Raw genomic sequence first — 26,862 nt, 5'->3', positions numbered from 1 at the left:
AAGTTAACTCGAGGTTTGACCTGTTCTCAGGAAGCATCCAACGGAGCACCGATTCTTATGTCTCCTCGAATCCCCTTTGGGAGAGGAGGAGGCCGCGCTTTAACCTTGTGCCCGTTCAGAGGGACCAGCAGCTCCAGCACTGGCACGCGCGCTTGTTTTCAACTAGCAGACGGACACGGAGGCCAGCAAACAGACCCGTCCACACCTCTGGACACAAAGCTGGCCGACACAAGACACCGGCAGGACGGGTGGTGCTTCTGGTGGTTTAATCGGGACACTGCACACAGGACAGGGTGACCCTTCCAGCTCATGGTGCCCACCCGCGGCCTGGCCCGCTCACCACACCGGGAAAGGGCCGGTTTACAGGGGCCACACCAGGGAGGGCACCCCGGCACCGAGCGCTGGCCAGCTGGCGGGCGCCCCGTTCGAGTCCAATCCCAGTGGCACAGGCCACGTTAGAAACTCTCGCCTCCACATACAGTTGTTTACACGGAACCGTGGCATGCGTTCCCCGGGCCAAGGCCCTGATGGCGAGCAGCCCGGGGAGAAGTGCTGGCCCCGCCCGGGCTCAGTGGAACGGCCGGCCTCTCCGGTGCCGGGACCTCAGGTGACCAGCCGAACGCCGCAGCTTCTTCCTCTCCTGCCGATGCAGCTTCTCGGCCTCCTGCTGCTTCTTCTGCTGTTCGGACTGAAAGAGAAAATGAAATGAGAGGAGGCGGAGGGAGAGAGGACGCCACCACCACTCCCGCGGTCACAGGCCAAGTGCACACCACCGCCGGGTCAGGGCAGTGGGCTGGCCGGCCGGACCCCGCTCTGACAGAACGGCAGCCCTTGCAAAGCAGAGGGGAAGGGCCCCGCCAGACCTGTCTGCCACAGAGCAGGAAGCCAGCTTTCTAACCAGGGCACACACACTACCAGGAGGCGTGACAGCGCCTACCAAGAGCCCCTGGCGAGGACGAGTTTGCTCACAAACGCCCACTGCTGAGGAAAGCTGCGGCTCAAAGATCCCCATGCTGTTTGGGGTGAGGAGAGCTGGGGTGGCTGTCACGTGTTTGTGTAGTTAATGTATTACTACGGTAACAAACGTGATCATCTAAATGCATTAAATTATTACAAGATATCTTATCTCAGAGTCCAACCAGAGTGTCAGAAACGCATGACTTGGGGCCGGCATTGTGGTGTAGTGGGTTAAACCACCACCTGTGACACTGGCATCCCATGTGGGTGCCGGTTCAAGTCCTGGCTGCTAAACTTCCAACGCAGGTCCCTTATAACATGACTGGGGAAGCAGAGGACGACGGCCCAAGTGCTTGGGCTCCTGCACCCACGTGGGAGACCTGGCGGAAGCTCCTGGCTCCTGGCTTCAGCCTGATCCTGCCCCAGCCTTTGCAAACATCTGGGAGTGAACCAGTAGATAGAAGATCTCTTTCTCTAACTCTGCTTTTCAAATAACTAATATTTTTTAAAAAGAAATGAAGATATTTTAAACAGAAAACAATGTCTGCTCCTTTTGCACAACTCTTCTGTTTGTAAGCCAGAACCACGACTTTATACACAGTGTCTTAGCGCACAGCACGCTTAGGCACACAGCACACGCACTATCACCCATGCCTGATTCATTATGTTCTTTTTTTTTTTTTTAAATTTATTTGACAGGTAGAGTTATACACAGTGTGAGAGAGAGAGAGACAGAGAGAAAGGTCTTCCGCCTGTTGGTTCACTCCCCAAATGGCCGCCACGGCTGGCGCTACGCCAATCTGAAGCCAGGAGCCAGGTGCTTATCCTGGTCTCCCATGGGGTGCAGGGCCCAAGCACCTGGGCCATCCTCCACTGCACTCCCGGGCCACAGCAGAGAGCTGGACGGGAAGAGGAGCAACCAGGACAGAACCCAGTGCCCGCTGGAGCTCCTGTTCAAGACCTGGCGGCTCCGCTTCCAGTCCAGCTTCCCGCTGAGTGCGCCCTGACCCCTCCACGGAGACCTGGACGGAGTGCCGGCCTCCTGGCCCTGCCTGGTCCAGCCCTGGCTGTGGTGGACATGTGGGGCGTGAACGGAAGATCTCTCCTCCATCTCCCCACTTCACTTCATCACCCTGCCTTTTAAATAAATCTTAAAAACGAATAAATAGATAAAAGACTCGCAGCACAGAATTGACAACGAAGGTAACGCTGCGTCATTTATGCACACTGTGGATAGCTGTGACCACGCGAACTGAGGACAGCGCGCCCTGCGGCTGGGACTGCGTGCACTGTACCGAGCAGGCGCTGGCGAGCCTACGCACGGACGGGAGCAGCGCTGCCCCGTGGGTGCTGGGAGCCCCGGGGCCGCTGGCCTGCACCCTAGCACCACTCACGGTACACGCTTCACATTCGCCTCCCGGCACTGTCGGGTGAGCAAGCCCAGGGAAGGAAGGCCGCGAGCCCCCAGCCCAGGGAGCTCCCCACTGGGTCTCCAGTCCTTATCCGACGACAGCCAGTGCTCCAGTGTCTGCTCGTGGAAAACCCAGAGGGCGTCCATCCCAAGTTCCTCCAGCGCGCTGTGCCTGAGGCGGCCCTGGCCCTGGGCGCGGCTTTCCTCCGGTCTCCTGCTCTCTGAGACCTCTGCCCCGCGGTCCACGCCCACGCAGTACTCAGAATAATTCTCCAAAGGACAAAAGTGCAGGAGCCAGCGTTGTGCCGCTGTGGGTAAAGCTGCTCCTGTGACGGGCATTCCACAGGGCACTGGCCTGTGTTGTGGCTGCTCCGCGTCCAACCCAGCTCTCTGCTAAAGGCCTGGGGAGCAGTGGCCGACAGCCCGAGTGCCTGGGCCCTGTACCCGCAGGGAGACCCCGAAGAAGCTCCTGGCTGCTGGCTTCAGCCCGGCCCCACCCTGGCTGTTGAGACCATCTGGGGAGTAAACCAGCAGATGCAAGACCTCTCTGTCCCCCACCCCGCCCCCCGCCGTGACTCTTTCAAATAAAATAAATGAATTTTGAAAAACTACACACACAAACGCCGCCAGTCCGAGTGCTCTGTAGCTGGACCCCTCACCACGCCTAATCATGTCATTACCTGCGTCTAGTCTCCAGCCACCGCCACCTCCCTCCACAGAGTGGGAAACGCAGCAGCGAAAGCCATGCCTGCGCCCAGCACACGGCACTGGGCGGGCAGGGGGCACGGGCGGTCACGGACGCTCGGAAGACCCCGGCGGGAGCCCGCAGCCCCGAGCAGCCCAGACACGGCATCGCGATCGTGACGGCAACACGGGGCAACTAATACGTTGTTGCCTCATTAATCAACATCCCTTACAAAGTGCTTCTTTGCATAATTTTGGAAAATAATGTGCTCAATAAAGATAAACCGGGAGCCTTCCGGTGAGGGCCGTCCTTTGACAAGTCTTCGACACGGCCGGCACGCTGAAGCACCCACTCACCTTCTGAGGCAGCGCGACCTCGTGGGTGCCTCCTCGCCTCTCCTGGGCCTTCTCTACCGGGCGGGGCTCAGGGAGGGGCTGCGGGCAAATCTATAGCAAAGGGACCACCACAGCCCCGCTGCGCGTGCCGGGAGGGCTCTGCGCCGCCCCTCCCCCTCACGCCGGCTGGCTCTTCCCTCGTCCTCGCCCCTGGCTCGCTCACTGTCGTCGCAGGCACGCCTGCACCAGCAACACCGCGAGGAGCCGTGCCCACGGTAAAGGGCGTTTTTCAAGTCAGAGTTGTGGCCTCATCCGTTTGCCCACCACATGGGTTAGGTAACAAGGAAGCAAGGATTTTGTTCCTCCTGACTTTAACTGATAGGGAAACACTGGAAAATCTCAAGATGTAACCTGAATTTATCACCCCCGTGGTATAGGATTTCTATAAATGAATACACGGACAAGCACCTAAATATAGTCTCTCTCTCTTTTTTTTTTGACAGGCAGAGTGGACAGTGAGACAGGGAGAAAGGTCTTCCTTTTCCGTTGGTTCACCCCCCCAATGGCCGCTGCAGCCAGTGCAGGGCCCAAGCACTTGGGCCATCCTCCACTGCACTCCCTGGCCACAGCAGAGAGCTGGCCTGGAAGAGGGGCAACCGGGACAGAATCCGGTGCCCCGACCGGGACTAGAACCCGGTGTGCCGGCGCCGTAGGCGGAGGATTAGCCTAGTGAGCCGCGGCGCTGGTCCTAAATATAGTCTCAAGCGAAATAGGCTGAGCGATTACAGTGTTGTGTGAAAAAATGCTTAAATAATGGTATATGCCCCAAATAGTTTCCAATCCTCTGATTCTGCTATGTGGCCTTTCTGAGCCATTCTTGTCCCCCTCCTTTTACTTTTGACAAAAAGGTAATTTCAGAGCCATCTCGTTTCACTCTGCCACGAGCTATGCACTGGCGCTCAGCGCAGGACCTGCAGCTTTAGGAACAGTGGGAAAGCCCTGCAGACGCCCTCCGCTGGGGTGGGCTCTGGCCTGCTGCTCTGGGCTCGCGCTCGACGGCACCTGGACGTCAGCGGAACAGAGAGCCGCTTTAAGGTGCGCCGGGAGGGCACATGACGAGCTCGTCCGCGCGCACATCCCGTTCTGGCTTCTGTAAATGACAAACACAAACGTGCCAATTGTTCCACACAGAACTGTTTCTTTCACTTAGAACTTAAACGTTTCTATCCTTCAGCAAGACTCCTGGGTGCAGGCGGGGGATGCTGGAAGAAGCAGAGATGGGCGGGTGAAGGCTCGAGCGGCCGTCCCTCCGGAGCAGGCAGTGGCCGCCAAGCCCCCGCTGAGTCAGCAGGGACAGCATCACCGAGAGTCAGCACCCCCGCTCCCCGCGCCGGCCACGAGGAGGGCCGGCAGCAACAGCAGAAACGAGGCCTGGGCCCTACGGCTGGGGCTTACCAGTTCCTCAGACAGTGAGCCAGCGACCCTCGCACGCACACACACTCACACGAAACGGCTTTTCCCAGCAGTCTCCGTGCTCCAGAGGGAAGAGCCGCAGCACTCCACAAGCAGGTGCGCGGAGAGCAGCGTGGCTGCCCCACACAGCGAGCCGTCCCGCCACAGCAGGGACGAGGCCCTGCTGCCCCAACACGCAGGCCCTGAAACCACCAGGCTCGCCGAGAGGAGCTGCGGGAAGCACACGGACTGCGCGTTGGCACTCACGCCACACGGACAGCAGACGGCACACTCACACCGCACGGACTGCAGACGGCACACTCACGCCACACAGGCTGCAGAAGGCACACTCACGTGACACGGGCTGCAGACGGCACTCATGCGACACGGAGTGTGGACACCACACACGTGAAACGCACGGGCAGCCACTCTAGGGGGCGGCAGGGGGAGCGGCTGCCAGGGGCTGGGAGTGCTTGGGGAATGGGGGTCGCTAACGGGTAGGGGGAACTTTCTGAATGATGAATGTGATCTGAAATAAGAGAGTGTGATGGCTACTGAACTTAGAGACTACTAAAAACCACCGCGTTACACATTTTAAAAGGAAGAAATTTACATTATGCTATGTAAATTATATCTCAATTTTTAAAAAGAAACAGGTGGCATTTTTATCATTCTTTCCTACTTGCTGCCTGGCTGAAAATGAGAAAACGTTTGAGAAAGAAAACCGCGCTGTTCCGCTCATCAGACAACAGCTCCTATTTAACCAGCGGACTCCTCTAACGACTGGGGTCGCCAGCCTCCTGAAGCTGCCGTCCGGCAGGCTGGATCCGACTGTCACGAAGCATCAGAATGCCAGGTCCCGGTCTCCTTCAAAGCCCGCACGAGGTTTCTTTTACCCTCGGACGGCCAGGACTCTGCTTCCAAGCCAGCACTTGAGGCCACAAGTGAGCCAGCACCCGAGGCAGCTGGCCATCACCACAGAGCCACTCCCAGGCAGGAAGGCCGGCCTCCCGCCCCTCCCTGGTGGCACTCCTGGCTCTCAGTCCGGCAGGGGCTCTGGCTGCGAGGAACACAGCTTCCCACGAGGGAAACGCTTGGGCAGGCAGCTCCAGGCCCGATGCACACAATACAGACAAGTAATATTAGCAACAACTTACCCTCTTTAATGTGAATGTCAGTTGCTTGCTGCCAACGGTGGTATCTGATACACTCAATGTCCCATTTTTCGCTTCAAGTTTCAAACGATCTTCAAGAGTTTTGCTGTAGAAAGTTTAAAAGAATTAGTTAGCATTATGTTTTAAAAAAATTGGGGCTGGCGCTGTGGCACAGCAGGCTAATGCCCTGGCTTGAGGTGCCAGCATCCCATATGGGTGCCGGTTCTAGTCTCAGCTGCTCCACTTCCAACCCAACTCTCTGCTATGGCCTGGGAAAGCAGCAGAAGATGGCCCAAGTGCTTGGACTCCTAAGCCGGCATGGGAGACATGGAAGAAGCTCCTGGCTCCTGGCTTTGGGTCAGCCCAGCTCAGGCTGTTGTTGCGGTCATCTGGGGAGTGAACCAGCGGGTGGAAGATCTCTCTTTCTGTCTCTCAAATAAAATAATTTTTACAATTTTTTTAAATGTATTTGAGAGGCAAAAAAGATGGAGACAGAGAGCTCCCATCTGCTGGTTCAAGCCCCAACCATCTGCAATGGCCGGGGGCTGAAGCTCAGAGCCAGGAATTCAACTCAGGCCCCCACCCTGCGTGACAGGAACCAGACTACCTGAGCCATCCCGCTGCCTCCGGGGGTCTGCACCATCAGCAGGACGCTGGGCTCAAGAGCTGGAGGTGCCCCACAGGGGACCCAGGTGTCCCTGTTGGCATCACCACTGCTAGCCAAATGCTTGTCCCTATGCTAGGTTTTGCCTCACCATCTGAAGTGGGTTTTACTGAGGATTTATCACATGAAGAAAAATAATTTATACATGTGATAAGCACAGCAAACACCATCCACTAACCCAAGTGATGGGAAGGAGTCTGCACTCTCGCGCACTGCTCACGCTCAACAGACATGGGAAACACCACGCTGGCAAAGACAGCCCTAACTGAACACTTGGAGTCAGCACCAATAACCTCAACGGTCACCACTCACCTTGTTAAATTGTATTTCTGAAGCCAAAACTCAGGGAGCAATATATTTCTGAAGCCTGTAATTTATGGCAATGGTCAACGGGATTTATGATTCCAAGGCACTTTATATTTAAACCACGCACGAGCGAGGCGTGTGAATCGCGCGGCCGGTCCCCCACCCTGTCCCGAGGAGTGAACACCAGTTCTGCAGGTGAGGTGCAGGCAAGAGCTGGGGCAGGCGGACTTCTCCGCCACCGGCATCACCAAGGCTTCCTCCTGGGGACCATGGGTCCCTCTGACCACGCCGGCAGGAGAGGGGCCCGCTCCACTCCAGGGACACTGCCAACTCAGTCTGCTCCCGCTCTCTCTCCAGGGAGCTTCCCTTTCAACCCCTTACCCGACATTCCTCTGGCACACTTCACGTCAAATCCAAGCCTCAGTTCATTTCATGGCCATGTTTTCCACATTGTGAGGGCCTCTTTACACAACTTGTGTCTCTGTTACAGTCTGCCGTGCCCCACGGTTCCTGTCCTCTGTGTGTCTCTGTTACAGTCTGCTGTGCCCCGCGGTCCCTGTCCTGTGTGTCTCTCTTACAGTCTGCCGTGCCCTGCGGTCCCTGTCCTGTGTCTCTGTTACAGTCTGCTGTGCCCCGCGGTCCCTGTCCTCTGTGTGTCTCTGTTACAGTCTGCCGTGCCCCGCGGTCCCTGTCCTGTGTGTCTCTCTTACAGTCTGCCGTGTCCTGCGATCCCTGTCCTGTGTGTCTCTCTTACAGTCTGCTGTGTCCCGCGATCCCTGTCCTCTGTGTCTTACAGTCTGCCGTGCCCCGCGATCCCTGTCCTCTCTGACACAGTCCCACCGCGGCTTTCCAACAATTCGACAGCAGTTCAGAGTACTTCCCGCCACTGTGTTGCACTAGCGGCCGGAACACTGGCCCACCTGCTGACTTGTCTCAGGGGACGTCTGAATTAAGCCCAAAGAAAAACAGTTTGCGTGAGTCTGAACAGTGAGCTCTCCCCTTCTTGAAATGGCGGAAGCAGCACAGTCCCATTGGTGAGACTGGGACAAGAGACAGGAGGGAGGAAAAGACAGAAGTTCACTTCCCTCCCTGCCCGGACCGTCCCGCAGCCAAATGTCAGTTCCAAAAGTCCAACCGAATAAAAAATAGAACAAAGGCTGGTGTGTGCAAGGGCCTTCTCGCCGCCCCGAGATCTTGGAGCTAATTACCGGGTGGAACGCAGCCCCGCAGCCCCCGGCCAGCCAGCGATGCGTGGGGGGAGTCCCGAGGCCCGGGTCTGACGTGCACACCGGCACGCTCCCTGGCCACGCCTTCTTTTGTGAATGGGGCAAAGTGGCTGGCAGGACAGCTGTGCTCTGTCCTAGGCGATTGTGTGATTAAGAAGCACTTTGGAAACACTTCTCATCTTCAGAGCCCTTTGCAGACTAGCTAATTAATCCTTTCAACGTCCCTGAGACGGAAGGATTTATCCTTCGCAGGTGGTCATGAGGGAGGTGAGACAGTAAACGCTGCCCCGGGCCGTGTGGCGGAGTGTGGCCATTAAGTCCTCTAGAGGACAAGCTTCCACGCCGCAGGCCGGATGGAATCAAGACTTAGGTCAGCTTTTGTGTTTATTAATTCAAAACCGGAGGTGAGCGACTGCACCGTGCGCGTGACTTAGTCAGTGGGGGCAGCTCCTCGGCTGCTCACTGCATTTTCGCTCTTTGCTCTCCGGCCGTCACCTGGGTGTACAGCTGGTGGAGCGCCGAGACAAGGCGGGGCGCGGAGAAGCCTAATTGGAGGAGAGAGCGCCTTTTCAAGTCAATTGTGGGAATTACTGCTCTGAGCGATGACCTTATTTCCTCCGCGACACTCTGGCTTTCCCTGCCGCGCGCCGCGGGCGCCTGTAAGGACTTGTTCCGCGAAGCCCAGCGGAGCACGGAACGAGGCGTGGCAGGAGATCAGACACGGCAGGGACTGTGTGTGCAGATCTCTACATTAAAGCAGCTCCTGCCCCTCCCTTTGAAAGTGGGTTCTCTGAGCGGGGCTGCGCCCCAGCCGTCCCCCACCGGCTTCCGGAGGGCGCCTGGTCAGAGACGGCGTCAGAGGCGGCCGGGGCTGGCTTGGGACACCTGCAGACTGCCTGCAGCAGAAAGCACCCGGAGCATCCCTGCCTCCCCCCCCCCCCCCCCCCCGCACCCCGGGCTTCCGGCAGCCAGGCTTGGGGACTTCAGAACTTGAAGCTCAGTGTTTTACGGACAAATCTAAGTGAGACAAGACGGACAGCAACAACAAAATCCCCACAACTGTGGAGACGGCTAAGAAAAAGATACGGGCTCTCATAGGGTACGGGTGGGTGGGACTACCCCAGATACCAGAGGGCAGTGGGGAAGAACCTCGCGGATTAGCACCGTGGCCTTAAAACACAGAAGGGAACCGGCATAAGCCACAGGGGAAACCGAACCAGATTATTCCTTGGGGGCCCCAGGAAAGTGGGAGCTTTACTTTGATGGAAAATGCTGCTCCTGAACTCAGAATTTGTGACTGCCACGCACAGGGGGGTGTGGGCTTTCAAAGAGGGAAATGGGGAAAATGGAGTCCACAGGGCATGAGGAGCTTTAAGTACTTTTCGATGTGATTTTAAGGACTTTGGTTTAAACCGCCAACTTTGACAAATAGCCACCTGCAGACGGTACAAGTTGCTAGAAAATATTTCAATGTTTTCAGTTTGCCTGTGTTGCTTCAAGGCCTTAAGGAGATATAAATTTATTATTTTTTAAACATTTATTTATTTTTTATTTGAAAGAGAGTTACACAGAGAGTGAGAGACAGAGAAATCTCCCATCTGCTGGTTCACTCCCCAAAAGGCTGCAATGGCTGGAGCTGGGCCAGACTGAAGCCAGGAACCAGGGGTGTCCTCTGGGTCTCCCACGTGGGTACAGGGGTGCAAGCACTTGGGCCACCCTCCACTGCTTTCCCAGGTGCATTAGTAAGGAGCTGGAGTGTAAGTGGAGCAGCCGGGACTCGAATCGACCCCATGTGCTTGCTTCAGCAGCACATATACTGAAATTGGAACCCGTACCCATATGGGATGCTGGCACTGCGGCTGGTGGCTTTACCCGCTACGCCACAGTGCAGGCCCCGAGAAGTAAGTTTAAAAGGTTTACGCAGCATTATCTATCACACATGCTCTCTGCCACTTCCACTGTGAGGAACATATTGTAAGAAATACTGCGTGTTTCACATTCGCAACCGTGAGAAACAACCTAGACACAGCCACAGTCAGGGGCACGCCACACAGCTCACTGCACATCCCCCTTACGGACACACTCCCACAGCCTGCGGCAGGCCTGCTACGGATCTACAGAGCAAGGCCAGGCTGGGTCAGGCGGAAGCAGCAAGTTAACACACAAGGACGGGGCACTCACAGTCAAGGAGAGAGCGTGGACAGTCGTGAATGCGGCTCAGAGAGGCTCACCAGCCGGCGGCCCCCGGGGAGGGCGCGGGAGGGGAAGCGACACCTCACCTTCCCCTACCCTCTCAAGCGCTACAAAGACACCATGCTCCTGTATTACTGGGTGTGTGCACCTGTGCCCACCTGGAGATCTGGGTGAAGCTCCTGGCTCCTGGCTTCAGTCTGGCCCAAACCCAGTCACTGCAGCCACTGGAGGAGTGAACCAGCACATGGAAGATCTGTCTCTCTCTGTCTTTCCCTCTCTTTCTCTCTGTAACTCCGCCTTTCAAACAAATAAATAAATTAAAAAAAAAAAAAATGAACAAGCCAAAAAACCCAAACACCTCTGCATGTCCAGGACCCACCAATGGGCAGACACATCAAAGATCACTTCCATCGGGGCCTGCAGGGCCCCCAGCAGCTGTGCTTCCTCCCAGGAAGAGCCCTCCCCACTGAACTCGGGGTCTTTGTCCTGAGGAGCCCCTCCTGCAGGGGCCACAGCACGCCCACCCAGCCCGACCCTGCACGCCACTCTCCCCAGCCTCTCACGAGGGCCGGCGGGCAGCGACTCCCCCAGCCTTCTGTGCGCTGCCCTCACTCCCTCCCGTCTCCCGTGTCTCTGAGGACCCACGCCTCGGCCCTTCCCAGGCCCCTGGCCCCATCTTCCTGAGGTTCTCCCCAAATCCCACTGTGAGGGACTCCATGCCCTCATTCCTCCACGGCCCCGCTCCAGGGTCGACTCCTCTCCCGGCTAACTCGGTCTCCCTCGAGTCGTGGGCTTTGATGCCCCGCTCACCGCCCAGCTACACAGCTCTCGGGGCACTCGTAACCCCACACTGTCCGCCGCGATCAGGCGCCCGGCGTGCGCGAGCCTCAAGCCCCAGCGCCGCCGCCCTCACGGCCACCGTGTTCAGCCTTCCTGCTGGGCCCTGGCTGCTGCCCCGTCTGGTGGGCATCTCCCCGCTGCCCCCTCTCCGAGCTCAGCTCCACGCAGCTCTCCCCCCTTCTCTGACGGTGCCTCAGCATCCCCACTGCTCACCTCCTTTGCCGGTCCTCTCAAATTCTTAGCTCCGGCTGACTGGAACATCTGCGAGGTCGCTACACCTCTATGCACTACCTTGCACTCTTGTATTTTTCTTAGTACAATTTTTTCGTTTGTTTTTTAACACAGACTCAAGAAAAATACTGGTTTCTTTGCCCTTGCTTTCCCCTACACAACAAGGGCAAGTCTTCTGCATTCCACCGTTTCCAGCACCCAGTTAAGCTGGGGCGGCTCGCACCGGCTCCTCGCACCCCGCCCCCAGGAGGCCTTGCCTCACTGCCCAGTGGGTGACTGACAGCTGCTGAGCTGACCCCTGCGGGTCCAGTGTCCCCCGACATTTGTCCCTGTAAAACGGAGATCCTGTCAGTAGGCTCCCAGGAAAGAGGGATCTGTATGATTTATTTTCTACAACAGTGAGTGCACGACTATTTATGGAAGTATCGAGACTACCGGGGGAGGGGCTCTCAGAGATCAGAGTGTGGTAATCCTGGCTTTGCGGTCTGCGCTCGCACCCTGCACCACTCAGCCTCTCCAAAAGGCGGCCTCACCTCTCCCCCAGCTGAAGCCCCTGACTCTTCTCGGCCCTGCACCACGCCTCTTCCTGCCCGGGGTATCTGCTAGATGTGGGCTCGGGCCACGCCTTCCCTCCCACGCGTGGGCTCTAGGACAGCCGCGTGTTCACGCCAGGCACTTGGTGAATGGATTGTGCGTGAAGACTGCGAAGTGGACGGATACACTCGCAACGAACGTTAGCAGTCTGTGAGGCGTGGCCACGTGCAAACACGTATGTAGCCAGAGCCACAGGACCACGCCAGCAGAGCCGACGATGCTCTCGCGCCCGGGCTACCTTCCTACTAGTCTTCCCCGACAAGAAGTTCCCGAGTGGGCGAGTCCAGGTGGAACTCACACAGCACACACGCAATTCTGACGCCGTCCTTTCCCGACGGCTGCGGTAACTCACAAGATAAACGAGGAGTCACTCGATTCTCCGAAGGATAATGGCTCAGCGCTTTGTTAAACGGTACTAAGATACTGCAAGTCGAGATGTGCCACAGTAATCCAGTCACGACTGGAATCCAGGAAGCCGTGTGCGCCGCAACGCCAGCGGGCTGCAGGCTACTCACGCACGTGTCGTGACTGAGCCAGCAAGACCCTTCTTTTAAGCATCACTATTTACACAAAAAGAACCTTTAACTTAGTTCAACTGCAGTGTGTTTAGTTAGCCTTCGCTGATCTTGACTACTAAGTCTTTCACTGTTTTTTTTTTTTTTTTCGTTAATATCCTGTTGCAGCCCCAGGCAGTGGGAAGAATGCCACCCCCCGCCCCCAGCACGGGCTTCTCTCGCCGTGGTCACTCACAGACGGGAGCGCCCCGATTCCCCGTCTGTGGGGCGCTGGGGAGCTAGTTATTTCCCAGCAGACCTCGAAGCAGGGGTTCCACAGTCGCCTGATGTACGGCCCAGGCGTGAAAGGCTCACAGTGTCGAACAACTCCCCAGTGTGTCAGATGACAAGTAGCTAACAAGCATCGAACAAGGGTTGACCAGGAGGCAGAGATAAAGCAAAAATAAAGCAAGACAAGAACAAAGGACAGCCTAATAAATAAACTTCCTCCACTGAACCAGAACACTAGAAGCAAGCAGCTCCCCCGCTGCCTCCAGCAGAACCCCAAACAAAACATCTACAAGTAACAGAAAGGTTGCACGCGCTGCAGGTGGGGATGGAAAATGAGAGCCTCTTCGGAAAACAGTGTGACGTTACTGTCTGACCAGCAAAAATGAAAACCTGTCCCGGCAAGGCGTGCACACGAATACTCTGCACAGCAACATGACTGAGACCCCGCAGTGGAAACAGCTCAGGCGCCATCGTCCATCCACTGAGAAACGGACACACGGCATGCGCATGTCCACACAGAGGAGTCCTGTGGTAATAAAGACAAACAGTACTGACACCCGCTGCGCACGGATGAACAGAACGCATGTGCTAAGAAGCCAGACCAAACGGTACCCACCCTGTAATCCCATTTCCATGAGATGACAGGACAGCAAACCCACGGTCCAGGGAGCAGACCCGCGGCTGCCTGGCTGGGGAGACGGGGTCGCCGGAGGTGGAAGGGGATGGGCTGCTCGTGGGTGTGGGTTCTGTCTGGGGTGAGGAAATCGTCTGAAGTGGTGGAGATGGCTGCACAGCTCTGAATGCACTGACAGCCCACGCATCGCATGCTTGAGGCTGGTGGATCGAAGTGATCCCTCAACAAAGCTGCTTCAAAAAAGAAAAGGCTGGCGGTAGGGAAAGCACCTTCAAGGGAGCAGAGACCACGCCTAGCTTCTTCATGTGCCGACATCTCCGGCGGTGAAGCAGACCGAGCCTCTGAAGGACAGGATTCGCTCAGCTGTGCAGACCCAGGCAGGCTCCAGAAGCTGCTGCATAAGATGAGCCGGGCGGGCCTCAGCACTGTGCTGGAATGAGAAGGCCCTGCCAAGATGGCCGCTGGCAGGTGAGCGTCAGTCACTCAGGAATGGCTTCAGAACCCACCTGGCAACAGAGCCTGCCTGGCAACAGGCTGTGATTGGTTAGGGCATAGACCACCCCTTGACCGGATTGGCTGCCTCGGCTATATAAGCTGCTGCACCAACTGAAATAAACGAGTCTGCGGGCTGCTTGCCTCTGGCCTGCTTTCACCCGACTCCCAGGGTCTGTGTGGTGACTCCGCACCTCTTGCCCCCACCATGCTCCTCCTCTCAGAACAAATCCACAGCAACATCTGGTGCCAACGTGGCTGAGAGACAGCGTTGTCGGACTCGGCGAGTTCCCCCCTTGATTTCGGCAAGTAGGCCCCTCGGTGTTTTGTGTGCTGTTCGGTTCTGCGAGGGTGAGCACAGAACCCCCTCCTACGCCCCTTTCCTTGTCCTTGTCCTCGGTCTTAGTGACCCTAGGTTACGCACACACTGCCCAGAAGCGTAACACAGCTTCTTGGCTCCTCCTTTTACTTTCTGTTCGCCTGGCGAATTCACATAAAGGACTGATCATCCTAGAATTCGGAACCAAGTCATCTTCCCTCACTCGAGAGAGGTGATGCTCCAAAGACACAGCGTGGGCAGACGGCCTTGACCTAACGAATCAAGGAAGTCCCCCACTAAGCACAGGACATACGTACGATCTGATACACCACTGTCTGTTCGTCTAACGTGGGGAACCCCTACAGAATGCCATCAGCTGCTGAGGTGCTAGGAATTTCCTTTGTTATGGTAGCAGTGCTGTGCGTGTCATTCCTTTGGATAAAGTTGGTGTGGTACACTGCTCTTAAGTGCTCAAACATGGGAAAGATATCCCTCTCTCAGAAGCCCACATGGATTACCAAACATAATGAATCTGTGAGTGATAAGAGCCTGACATTCCAGGCCGCTGCCTCACAGGTAACAGTGGATGACTTGTGGGGAGAGAGCTCCAACAGTGAAAATGACATGACAGCAGACAACGCAGCAATGCCTAGTCAGCCACCCCCCAAATATCTGTGGGATAAACACAGACGACCTCAAGGCGATAACCCATGCGAGGTCATCCCATCTGCACCCAGTGAGGATCCCCACGTTTGTGGCAGTCCCTGGGCACCCCAGGCTCTCAGGACAGCTGCTAGACCCCATCCCACCCGCATGTTTGCCATTAATTTCAGAGCAGATGCAGAATTCAGGCCCTGGATTCCAATGCCTGTAGAAAGGCTTCTGCTAACCAAGGGTCAAGGATATGCTTGTGTCTTTCCAGAGAATGCAGAACAGCCCATTTGGGTACAGCCAGAAATATCAAGCCTGCAACTGACAGTCAACCAGGACCAGCTGCACAAGACTGAGAGTCCACCTTGTTAGCAGACGCACCTGCCCTATCATCCTGCCCTGAGGAACTGACCACAGCCACATGTGCTACTGTTTTATACCCCACTAGCTCTGGTCAGCCACTCAAATGCCCCACAGCCTGTGTGCAGTCACGCCATTCCTGATTACCATTGTTCCTCATTCCCACCCCTATCTGAGCAAGCACTCCTGTGGTCTCCTGTTTTAAGGGCTGGTTAGTTGATGGGTAAGATCCCCTGGGGACAACCTAAGATAGGCACAGCTGCATTAGACCACATGGAAACGGGGTCAACAATGGTATGGCCAAGAATCATGCCTCTTGTAGCTCAAAAATAAACGAAAAGGGGGAAATGTGGTGGAATGAGAAGGCCATGCCAAGATGGCCACTGGCAAGCAAGTGTCAGTTACTCAGGAATGGCTTCAGAACCCACCTGGTAAAGGAGCCTGCCTGGCAACAGGCTGTGATTGGTTAGGGCATAAACTGTCCCGTGACGGGATTGGCTGCCTCGGCTATATAAGCTGCTGCACCAACTGAAATAAACGAGTCTGCGGGCAGCTCACCTCTAGTTCACTTTCACCTGGCTCCCAGGGTCTGTGTGGTGACTCTGCATCTCTTGCCCCCACCACACTCCTCCTCTCAGAACGAATCCACAGCAACACAGCGTGGCTGCTCTGCCCCCACCTTCTGGAGGGACGAGCTCCAGAAATGGCACTGACTTGGACCTACACCTAGGCCGTCTTCTCCTCCACCACCTCGTGGCCGTCCCCGGAGCTCCCAGACATTCCAGCTCTTCTTCTAAGACACCTGCTGTGCCACCTGCCAGTCCAAATCTCGCCAATCAGCACTTCGCCTAGAAACCTCAAAGCGCAGCCTTTCACAGCCTACGGCCTATATGCAATTTGGACTCGTGGACTGGCCTGTTCCTTGGACATCTGAGAACTGTTCACATGAAACTAATATTTTTTGAAGGTTGATTTTTTGTTTTACTGTGGTAAACATTTGCAACATAACACTTACCACTGCAACTCTTTAAGTGGTCAGTAGTTGTATTCAGTACATACTTTGTGCCACCGTCCCCACTATCCATCTCCAAAGCCTTTTCATCAGCCCAAACCAGACGTCTCTCCAGACCCAACACACTCGGCATCCTCGTTCTTCCCTGTCCAGCCCGTGGCAACCACCCTGCTGTTTGTCTCTATGCATCTGACTACTCCAGAGCATCCTTCTCTTTGGTCATTTTCTTACAAAAGGTTTAAAATTTCTGGCAAATTTTCCAAGGGACCGCTTTAATAATCAGGTAAACTGAGATGGAGCCTGGTGGGAGACCACCAAGCGCAAACTCGGGGTTGGTCCTAATGTCTACCTACCAACACTCCTAAGACTAGACCCTGCACTGACTTACATGTAAACCATCCCTCGCAAAGCTGTTAGAGAAAGACATAGCCGGGACAGGTACTGCAACAGGGACACTTGCCTCAAGCGGCCTGCTGCCTCCCTCATGCTCTGCCCTCTGGCCCCCCTGCTCCTTCAGGCCTCTGCCCTCCCCACAGCCGCCACCTGCCAGAAACAGGAATGTCATCTGGAGGGCGACGAGCCAAGGAGGAAACGCGAGGGCTCGGCATCTCGCCACCTTGTCACCGAGGCTGTGCTACTCACTTCATCAGCCTCTGCTTTGCGGCAGAATCTCTGAAGCTTCGGAACTCTTCTCCTGCTTTGATCTCGTAGAACTGGGGCTGCAGGACCGTCTGCCGGTCCTCCCTGAGCCGCTCCTGCCGCTGCGCCTTTTCCTCCTGCCGCAGGAGTCTGCGCTGCTTCCTGACCTCGTCCACCCAGTCCTTTTCATCGTCTGAACTCTCCGAACTTTCCGCATCACTTGGTTTTCCTTCCAGTTCTTCCTCCTCTTCCTGAAAAACAAAAATAGTAAGCAGGCGCTCCTTTCCCCAGCCCAGCGCGAGCCGTTCTCCCCTCCTACACGGCTTCAGTCCTCGGGCGTACGTGACGGCTGCCCCAGCACGTGCATGGGAAGCAGCCCCTTTCACTAGATAAGGCCGGTTCCGGGCTGCGTGTCCAACAGCTACCGTGCCATTAATTACACCTTCAGTACAAAGACTGTTAACGTACAGGGAGAGCGTCACATAAACAAACAGGAGCACGCGCTAAATGGGAAGGAACACATTACTTTTTCTCGAAGTTCTTGTTGCTCTAAAAGTCTTAGTTTCTTCTTCCTCTTTTCACTAATTTTTGAAACAAGTGGATTCAGAAGCCTGAATTCTTCACTCTCTTCATCTACTTGGAAGTCAGGGTTCTCAAACATAACTTTAAATCGATCGTCGGTGAGAATATTAGGAAGGCTCTATAAAAAAGAAAGAAAAGCAGCTATGTAAAAATTTAAAGTTAATATTGAATAAAATCTGACCAGAAAGATGGCCTGAAGCCACTCATTCTATTATAAAAAGTCAGTAAGCTACATAAGGCATAAATTCTTAACTCATTATGAAACTTTTTTAGAAGTCACTTCCAGAGCTTTCCTACTGTCCCTGGGTTTTACCTCCCACTAGCAAACAAATCCCACTAATCCACTTTGCAAGTGACCCATACCACCCGGCCGTTACACACAATGAGCCAAGAGTGAGCGTCTGGGCTAACTCTGTGCTAACAAATTAAATTTCTTCAATTAATACTTTTAACTATAAAAGTCATTTTTCAAAGAAACACCCAGTTTTTTGAAGGATGGCTTTTACCGCATAGCAACTATTCTGAAATCTTTTAAGTTCATAATCCAAAGCTAACAGTACACGACACCAGGACAGTGGTGTGGACAGCGGTGTGGCAGGGCTGGACGAGCGACTTCATGGGCTCCAGCCGAGAGGGTGGAAACGCCTGCGCATCTGCATCTCTGAGGTGGCCGCCCCATCACTGCAGTGCGATGTCGTCCATCCTCTGGCTGCTGGCTCTCTTACTGCTCCTTAGCTACAAGCTGTGGGCCAGACAGACCGCCTACTCAGAATGGTTCGTAATGAGAGGACACAGCCCGGACAGGAGCCGGAGAAGCCAGCCTGCCGTGCTGGACTCTAGCTCCCCGCTGCTCAGAGTACGCCCGGCTGTAAACAGCTGAGTTCGGAAGACTGCATTCCCATGACCGAGTTACACAAACCTGGGTAAATCCCAGGGTATCAACAAGCTTGGCCTATTACTTGGCAGGGTACAAGTGTGTGGAAAACAGAATTAAGAGATAAATTTACTTTGGTACAAAAGATATTTTGAAACCCAGGCAAGTTTTTTCATGATATATTTCTCTTTCCATTTTTTATTTTAATTAATTTTTAACAGATTCATTATGATTTATAGATATAAGTCTAAGAATATAGTGATATTTCCTTTCTCCCTCCCTCCCACCCTCCCAACCTTTCATGAACTTTTTGAAGATCCTGTTAATGCATGGATTTCAATAATTCATGCACCAAAACAAACATTTTAATTCCATCATCTACAAACTTTTCAAATACCTGTGACTGTATCTAAAACGTGATAAATCTCTACCTAAAATCCTATGATAGATACGAGAACTCAACAAGTCTTCCTGATTCAACATCATTTCCAAGATGCACTTGGGGCTAAGGAAGAGAAGGGTAGGAAAGATCCAGTTCCTGACCCCAAGCCAGTGAGGCAGGAAAATCTGCAAAGAATGCTGCCGGGCCCCGCAGGGGCAGAGCGCGGTGGGGAGCCACGTCGGCCGCCAGAGGGGCTCAGAGTGTGCAGACCGGCTGGGCTGAGAGGAAACCCGGGAAGGGGCACTTCCAGCAGGCGGGCGGAGCAAGGCAGAAGCCACCGCGGAACGGGGGTCTTGACTGTAATGGATTTCAAGTGCCACGCCTGCTCTCCTGCGGGGCAGGGACAAGTACTGGAGAAGAAACAGCCGAGGACGGGGAGGGCTGACAGGCACAGGTGTGCTGCACGAGCCTGCGGCGGCAGAGACGCTGCCGGAGAAGCTGCCTGTCACCGCGGAGACTCACGGGCAAGCAGCTGGGGCCTGACCCTGGGCTAGGGGAACAGGACGGTGGGCAGAGACTCACGGAAGAGAGCTGCTCTGAGACGTTTCTACATCAGAGCTGGCAGATGCGGCGAGGGGTGGCCTGGCCCGCGGTGAGAAGCAGGGCTAGAAGCGTCCCTCGAGTACCCAGGGATAGAAAGCGGGTGGCACCGTGGGCTGGGAGATGCTGTCAGAAGTTTCGGGAGAAGGGGCGGGCGGAGTGCGAAGCATGCAATGATGCTCCACTGTAGGCTGGGTAGGAAAACCTTATCCGGATTCTGCTCAACACTTAGTCCTTCTTTTCATGTTCATTTATTTGAGAGGCAGAAGAGACAGAGAGGGATCCTCCATCCACTGGTTCACTCCCCAAAGGCTGGGATCAGGAGCAGAGCCGGGACCTGGACACAGACACTCACAGGCATCCCAACAGGTATCTTAACATGGTGCCAACATCTACTGCCACCATCCAGTTCTGATCAATCCAGCAGGTGTCCGGGAACAACTCGCCAGGTCTCAGGAGACCGGAGGGGCACAATGTACACTCTAGAGTCAGCCACAAAGGGGAAGGGACTTGAAAACGTTCATGGAAAATGGAATTAAAACATTAAGTCTGTTGTGGTGCAGGATTTCTAAGACCCACGCGTGGCTTCCTAATAGGTGTTTCCCTGAACTTCCGAAAGCCCTCATCAGACAGGTGTCTGCTAATCAACAGCAGGTGCCTATCTTCAGGTTCAGAAAAACACTTAAGGGGCAATCTTCTCTTTTCCTCTTACTCTATTTGTCAAAATAATATTTAATAAAGAACATGTTAAAGAATATGTTGCTGGAATTCTTCAGATTAAAAAAAAATTTTATTTATTTTCATTTTATTTGAAAAAAGGAAAGAAAGAAACCTTCCACCCGCTGGTTCACTCCCTAAATGCCCCCAGCAGTCAGGGCTGACCTCGTGGGTGGCAGTGGCCTCACTGCTGGAGCCATTCACCTGCGCCTCCCAGGGCGCCCAGTAACAGGAGCTAGACTGGAAGCAGGGCCGGGACCTGGCCCAGACACTCTGCTATGGGCGGTGGGAATCCCAAGCAATGACTTAACTACACCGAACGCCCACCCTGAAGATTTGTCTGAATTTAAAACAAATACATTGCACTGCCTAAAGATAAGCATGCTTAAGAGGAACAATTTATAACTTATTTTATAAATAACTCTTCTGACCCAGCAGTAAAAATACTTTCCCCGGGGATTTTCCTAGTCTAATTGTTTGTTTTCACAGCTGTAGGTGGCCATGCTCTAGAGCAGTTTACAAGTGTCTAGCCAGAGATCTGTCCCATAAACAGACACACAGACACGCTCACCACTTCCATTAACATGTGGGAAACACTCGGAGCACTGTTCCCAGCATGGCCCTCCCTCAAAGAATTCCATTTGTAGATTTGAGCAGAACGCTTATTACCAATATTCTCCTCAACACGGAGCAATGGTTGCCATTTATAACATTTATTCTTTCCATGCCACGAAGTCGGGACTGACTTCTGAGTAAAGGCGACTGAACGCAGGCACCGCCTAGTCGCTCCTGAAACCCCATCAGAGTAGAAACGGCTTTCACAGAAGACCCTCAGGGCGCGGGGAGGAGATGGGGCCACACGGCTCGGAAGCAAGGGAAAAGGCCCGTTTAAAATCCCACTCTAGCTCTGTGCAGCCAGCCCTGGCCCTACCCCTGGAGCAGGGGAGGGAGGGCACTGCCCGGGGCAGGCAGCCTGTGCAAGCCGGGCGCGTGCTGAGCGCGGGAAGCTGACCCCTTGTTCCTGTCGCCCCCCCAAGCTTCTCGGCCCAAGGCGGTCAGCTCTCAGAATGCCGGCTGCCAGGCCCAGCCCTCAAGCAGGAGGACCCGACTAGCAAGGGCAAGAGCTAAGCCCACGATGCGCCCAGAGTCAGCGCACCACAAAGGGGCCGAAAGGGGACGAGGGGCTCTTTCCCCACTGGAGCGCTTTCATTCAGCTTCTGAACACCACATCATTCTTCTTTTTTAAAGATTTATTTACTTGAGAGGGAATGTGATGGAGAGAGACGGAGGAGAGAGAGAGGGAGGGAGGGAGGGAGATCTCCATCTGCGGTTCATTCCACAGGTGGCTGCAATGCTGGAGCTGGGCCAGGCTGAAGCCAGGAGAGCCTCCCACGGGGTGCAGAGCCCCAAGCACGTGGGCCGTCTTCTGCTGCTCCCCAGGTGATTAGCAGGGGGCTGGACTGGAAGTGGAGCAGCCCAGGCACCTGGTGTGAGACCCCTCAGACGGTCCCCCTGCTGGCTTTGCTCTCCCTTGTCACAGGAGAGAGCCTCTGGGGACTGCCTAGAGGTCCTGTCCTACACGTGGCTGAGGTCCGGTGAATCCCTAGGACATGGTAAAGGGAGACCCCAGGACCAGAAGCCAACCAGTCCAGAAGAGAGCAGGCCAGGAAGACCTAGAAGCAACTGCTGCCAGAGGACGCTGAGTGTAACAGGTGGCCCGCACAGCTCTCTCCAGGTGAGATTTAGACAACTCGTAAAGAATTGGGGCCGAGGAGAACGAAGGGTCACGGGGAGATGCAGTCACAGACCACTGCCGCCCGACTGGCCACCAACGGCAGACAGAACTGTGACAAGGTTAGCAAAGCATCGCACAGGGACGCAACCGACATTCCCACAGGGTTCTCCTGGGAGGGGCGGCCATCAGGAGAGAATGCCTAACACTAAAAAGGGAGACAGAACTTTATATCAAAATGACCAGCTCCACAGGCGGACGAGGTGAAAACGAGGGGCGGGTGGGAGGAAGAGGAGGATAAGGGAGGGCCGACATTCCACCAGACCACGGAAAACGTCTACGGTTTTAAAAGTGATGTCTGCACAACCGTAATTTAAACACACAAATGGTTAACTGGTACCCACGGAAAGCTTTAGAAATACTGTTTGAGATGTTAAAACAGATCAGGTGCAATGCGGAGTGTCTGTACATAATTATACCTCTCCTAGAGAGAGGAGCCACTACTTCGATACACACTCTTAATGGCGTTCCATGATTTCCGAGGCTCTGCCGTGGTTCCCCAGCCACAGAGGACGCACAGGCTGGAGAGCTCACACAGAGCCGAGCTGCTGCAGAGCCCAGGGGAAGCACGCTCAGACTCCCAGCCAAGGTGAAGCTGCCCGAGGAACAGACAGACAGAAAGTGACACCTGTAGGAACGACGGCGCTAACCCAAAGTCCGGCCCTTAAAAGTCGCACCAGCACACATGCCCAGGTCTCTACGCCGCTTGTATACGTGTTGGAGGACAAATGAATTAATCCTTAATTAGAATTAATACCCCCAAGTTTCCGAGTCTGGAGGATGTCCAGAAAACGCTCCTTGATATTGTGTACGTGGTGAGTCACTTCCCGCTGCGGGTTCCACATCAACTGCACAGTAAACACCTGATAGACTTTACTATGTTATCACTGAGAGCAAATTCAGGAGCAGCGCGCAGTCTGTCTCCACGAACTTTGAGCTGTAAGCAAAGCAGGACGTGACTGTAAGACACACGCTCTCCCGTCGGAGACAGCAGGCTATTACAGCCACTGAAGTTCTGAAGGGCTGGGTTCAAAGGCAACACTAACGACCTGCTGCTGCTCTGGGCGATTCTTTCAAGTATTCTTCACAGCTGCAGAGGAAGGTCCTTCCCCTCATTCGCGAGAGTCCTTCAGGTCTCCCTCTTATACAACCCAAAACTGTTAAATCGCAAGCTACACAAACCTCTCCTAAGCTCAGCCTCGGATTCTCAGGGACCTCGGATAGCACTTCTGGAATGAAACAGCTCTGCTAAGGTCAGCAGGCCATCAAGGGGACGTTAGGGGCTCATTCTGAGACCAGCACAGTCCGGCAGAAGTCCGCCAGCAGATGACGAGGTGGCCGAGACCCCACTCCCAGGCGCGAACACGGCCTGACGGAATCCCGCTCCGGGTTTCTAAGGGGTTCCCTCCCTGCTCTGACAACAGAAGTAGCAGCCGACAGCCCTTGCGGGATGACCCAGCAAACACAAATTCCAATAAAACAAATAAATGCGGTCTCGACTGTTAACTAGAGTGTGTGGGGGCAGGTTTGACTGACAGGTCCTGACTCCCGCGACCACCACGCACCCAGAAGACACCCGGTCCCCCACAGAAATGCTTCAAGCTTGAGTTACGTGTGCTCACCCACTGGGACTATCTGCATGAAATACAAACTCTGCTGAACCCCTGCGGCCCAGAAATCCCCAGTAAGTAAGGAACCTCAGCCTTGCAAAGCCTGGCTCTCGCTGGCCTTGCCCCCTTGTATCTCTCAGACCAACCACGTGACAGTTTCCAAATGCAGGTAAAAGGAGAGAACTGGCCGACAAGGAGGGAACCGAAGCAAAGCAAACACGCTAACGGAGTTTTGGAGGAAAGAGCCGGTGTGGGGCGCGGACGCCGCCACCGGCTGAACCCCAGATCCCGTCAAAGGGCAGTGGGCAGGTGAGTGTCTCCAAAGAGCCAAGGCAAGCAGCTGTGACAAAGAAAAACGGCCCCGGCAGAAATGACACTGGCGAGAAACTTCACATGAGAGGGACTTTCAGGTACTGTAAAGACAAAGAAGAGAACGCTGGAGTTCAAGCACACTCAGAAGGAGCAGGACGCTTTGCTAAGGCAAAGAAAATGCCGGCGGTGCGTCCCAAGTTTCCTGGAAGGAGAAAGCGAGCTGCTCAAAGTACTCCTGACGAGCCTTTTACTTCTACAAAGAAATAAAACGCTCAATTACGTCCTGTCTCTAACGTCTTGAATTCCAATATGTTACGTATTTCTAATGAACTGCAGGAGGACGCTTAAGGTCTCGACTCCTCGGTGCCACTTCCGCCACCTTGCACTGCTGCGCAATCTCTCTTCTCTGGCTGTGCCCGGCCGAGGAGGGGCTGAAGGGGCTTCCTTTGCCACTGGGGCCCCCCAGGACCGCTCCCCTAAGTGGTGCCAGCAGGACACCATCAACGCTCACAAGAGCACACTCTGGGCTTTGGGAAGCGCGCCCCAGGCACTCAGAGAGAGCCGCAAGCAAGCCATGCGGGAGACTGGGCTGAGGACAGCTCCAGGCCCAGGGAACAGGAACGTCCGCACCGCATCCGCGTGACAGGGTCCAGAAAAAGCAATGAGGATGAAGACGACCCACCCAACACGCTCTGCTTTGGTCACTCGTGTACCTGTCACCACTTTGAAAAATCTACAGTCAAGGTGCATGAGAACCAACTGCTGATTAAAGTTACAAAACGAAAAAGGATAAGAAAGAAAGGAGAAAGAGAGCGAAGGGGATGGCGTCTTACTCACAGGGCCTCACAGAAAGGCCCGGATCAACCATGCTGCACGGGGCAGCCAAGTGACACCTGAGTGTCCAGGTGTCTAGCCCTCCATGATGTGGACTGGCATGGCCCCACCCTCTTCCCACCACAGCTCCAGGCACGCCAGTGCCAACGCCACTCCCACTATGAGCAGTGTGTAAGATCCACTGTGGAGCTGACGAGCCACCCTCCGACCCTCCGTGGCTAACGGGAGGTCACTGTGCATACGTCGAGGGTGAAGTCAACCCAGCAGGAAGCACTTGCTTTTTTTTTTTTTTTTTTGACAGGCAGAGTGGACAGTGAGAGAGAGAGACAGAGAGAATGGTCTTCCTTTTGCCGTTGGTTCACCCTCCAATGGCTGCTGCGTCCAGCGCACTGCGCTGATCCGAAGCCAGGAGCCAGGTGCTTCCTCCTGGTCTCGCATGCGGGTGCAGGGCCCAAGCACCTGGGCCATCCTGCACTGCACTCCCTGGCCACAGCAGAGAGCTGGGCTGGAAGGGGGGAGCACTAGCATTTTTAGCACAGCACATTGAGCGCTGGCACACACTAGGAAGGCCCACAGCACGGCCAGAGCATAGATGCAGTTCACGTATCAGTAAGTTTATGTGACTGTTCCAACCTCGCTACCGTACTAAGTTAAAGAAAATGGAGACATACTAACCATCATTTACTTAGGAAAGGGTTCCAAAAATTAATTCACTTACCTGGCTAAAAACCAGAGAACACAAAAAGTAAGCAAACAGACAAGAATCCTGCCCAGAAGGCCACACGCAGCCCCAGAGTGTCTCCAAGGCGCGGAGAACACTGCCTGCTGGACCCGGGAGAGAACAGGATCAGGGGGCCCAGGAAATCTACACACATCTGAGGCAACCGGACAACATCAGTTCAAAGCACTCTCTATTTTACTTTATGATGGACGTTGTCTACTTCCTCTCAGTAAGGACGGGCAGGCACCAGTCACATGGCAGCCGCACACTCTCAGTAAACCCGGCTGTAAAGATAAGTCAGTTCCTTTGCGAATTACAAGCCAGTCAGCACAAAGCAACGATAAGCAACCTAAGCGTCTAACAGGAAAGGGTTAAGTAAATCATAATACAGCCGTAAGCCTGTGCAGCCACTGAAACGACTTAGAACTGTTAAGAAAACGGGAACCCCCCATGTCAGCTTACAGAGCCACGGCAGGTCTGCCACACACAAGATTGTCTTGCTATTCCAGTGCACGATTCCAAAGACACGAAACAGGAAGGAGATGCACTGACTACCATGATGCCTTCCTCCGGGAAGAGTCCCGAGGGCGGCTTCCTGCTAGACATTCTTTCCTCTCGTCTGAAGTCCACGTGGAGCACATTCTATCTCACAAGCAGGTAAAAAAGTTAAAAAAAAAAAACAAAAAAACTCTACATCTATCTTTAAGGAAAAAGAAATAATAAAAAGATACCAGTTACCATCAAGAAAATCCAGGAACAATTTATCAATATTTTCTTACAAAAGCTTACCTTAACTTTCTTTTTCCATGTAGACTTTTGTTTCTCCTCCTCTTCCTCAATTAACTTCAGTGCCAGTTCTTTGTTAACTTTTGGCAATTTCTAACAGTGGTAGAGGGGAAAAAAATGCTGTAACTACGTAATCGAGAGAGCTATTTTAGCTTTGAAGGTTAATACTTCTACAAAGAGTTCAGAAGGAGAGAGCTTAATTCTTACTTCTGAAATTTCATTATCCCCAAAGCAGGAAATAACGAGGACCCGAGGGGTGCTGCGGGGGGCCTCACCCTCACCCCGCATCCTCCCAGCACCTGGAGGAACCAGCTGAGAGACACGTGTCTGGCCCACGACACCACAGACAGGCCAGGACCCTAACGGGCAGCAGCAGGCAGCAGGGCTCGTGCTGTGAACTCTGGCTGCAGTGTGGGGAGGCCAAAACGCTTCTAAGGATCTGGCTGCACCGCTTCCCGAGCCTGAGGAAGCAAACCTCTAGAGGGAACTGGAGAGGCGAGCCTGCGTGCCCTCAGGTGCAAGTTCCGAGCTATCCGTCACCCTCTTCCACTCAGTGCTGCGTGCTCTGGGTCCGGCGGGTAACAGCGACAGGCAGTGAAGAGCCGGAGCACAGGCGTCCTCACACCAGCCTCTCCTGCCACGCAGCGTCCTCAGCAACCCGCCACGAGTCTGGGCAAAGGGGACAGCGCCGAGGTAGTGTCAGGGCAGCCGG

The 26,862-nt window shown here is 54.6% G+C and overlaps 1 protein-coding gene across 9 annotated transcripts in view; it reads right to left on the bottom strand.

Moving 5' to 3' along the window:
* Positions 1-249: 249 nt before the first annotated feature.
* NOL10 (nucleolar protein 10) overlaps positions 250-26,862 on the bottom strand; it is a 99,908-nt gene continuing 73,295 nt past the window's right edge. For 8 of the 9 annotated variants that reach the window (XM_002722390.6, XM_008249836.5, XM_089327838.1 and 5 more), the window contains 5 exons: positions 26,154-26,243; positions 17,467-17,640; positions 16,944-17,191; positions 5,998-6,100; positions 250-688 (listed from right to left, as the gene is read on the bottom strand). In XM_002722390.6, coding sequence (XP_002722436.3) covers positions 569-688; positions 5,998-6,100; positions 16,944-17,191; positions 17,467-17,640; positions 26,154-26,243 — 735 coding nt within the window. In that variant the 3' untranslated portion in view covers positions 250-568. Of the gene's footprint in view, positions 689-5,997; positions 6,101-16,943; positions 17,192-17,466; positions 17,641-26,153; positions 26,244-26,625; positions 26,820-26,862 lie in introns of those variants that run through there. The other variant, XR_016230584.1, reaches the window with a different exon arrangement.

The sequence above is a fragment of the Oryctolagus cuniculus genome, chromosome 2 (genome assembly GCF_051225735.1).
Source record: "Oryctolagus cuniculus isolate XC-2025 breed Fujian yellow rabbit chromosome 2, ASM5122573v1, whole genome shotgun sequence".
NCBI classification, from domain to species: domain Eukaryota; kingdom Metazoa; phylum Chordata; class Mammalia; order Lagomorpha; family Leporidae; genus Oryctolagus; species Oryctolagus cuniculus.
Note: the sequence above shows the minus strand (reverse complement) of the source record. Positions and strands in the feature narration are given on the sequence as shown.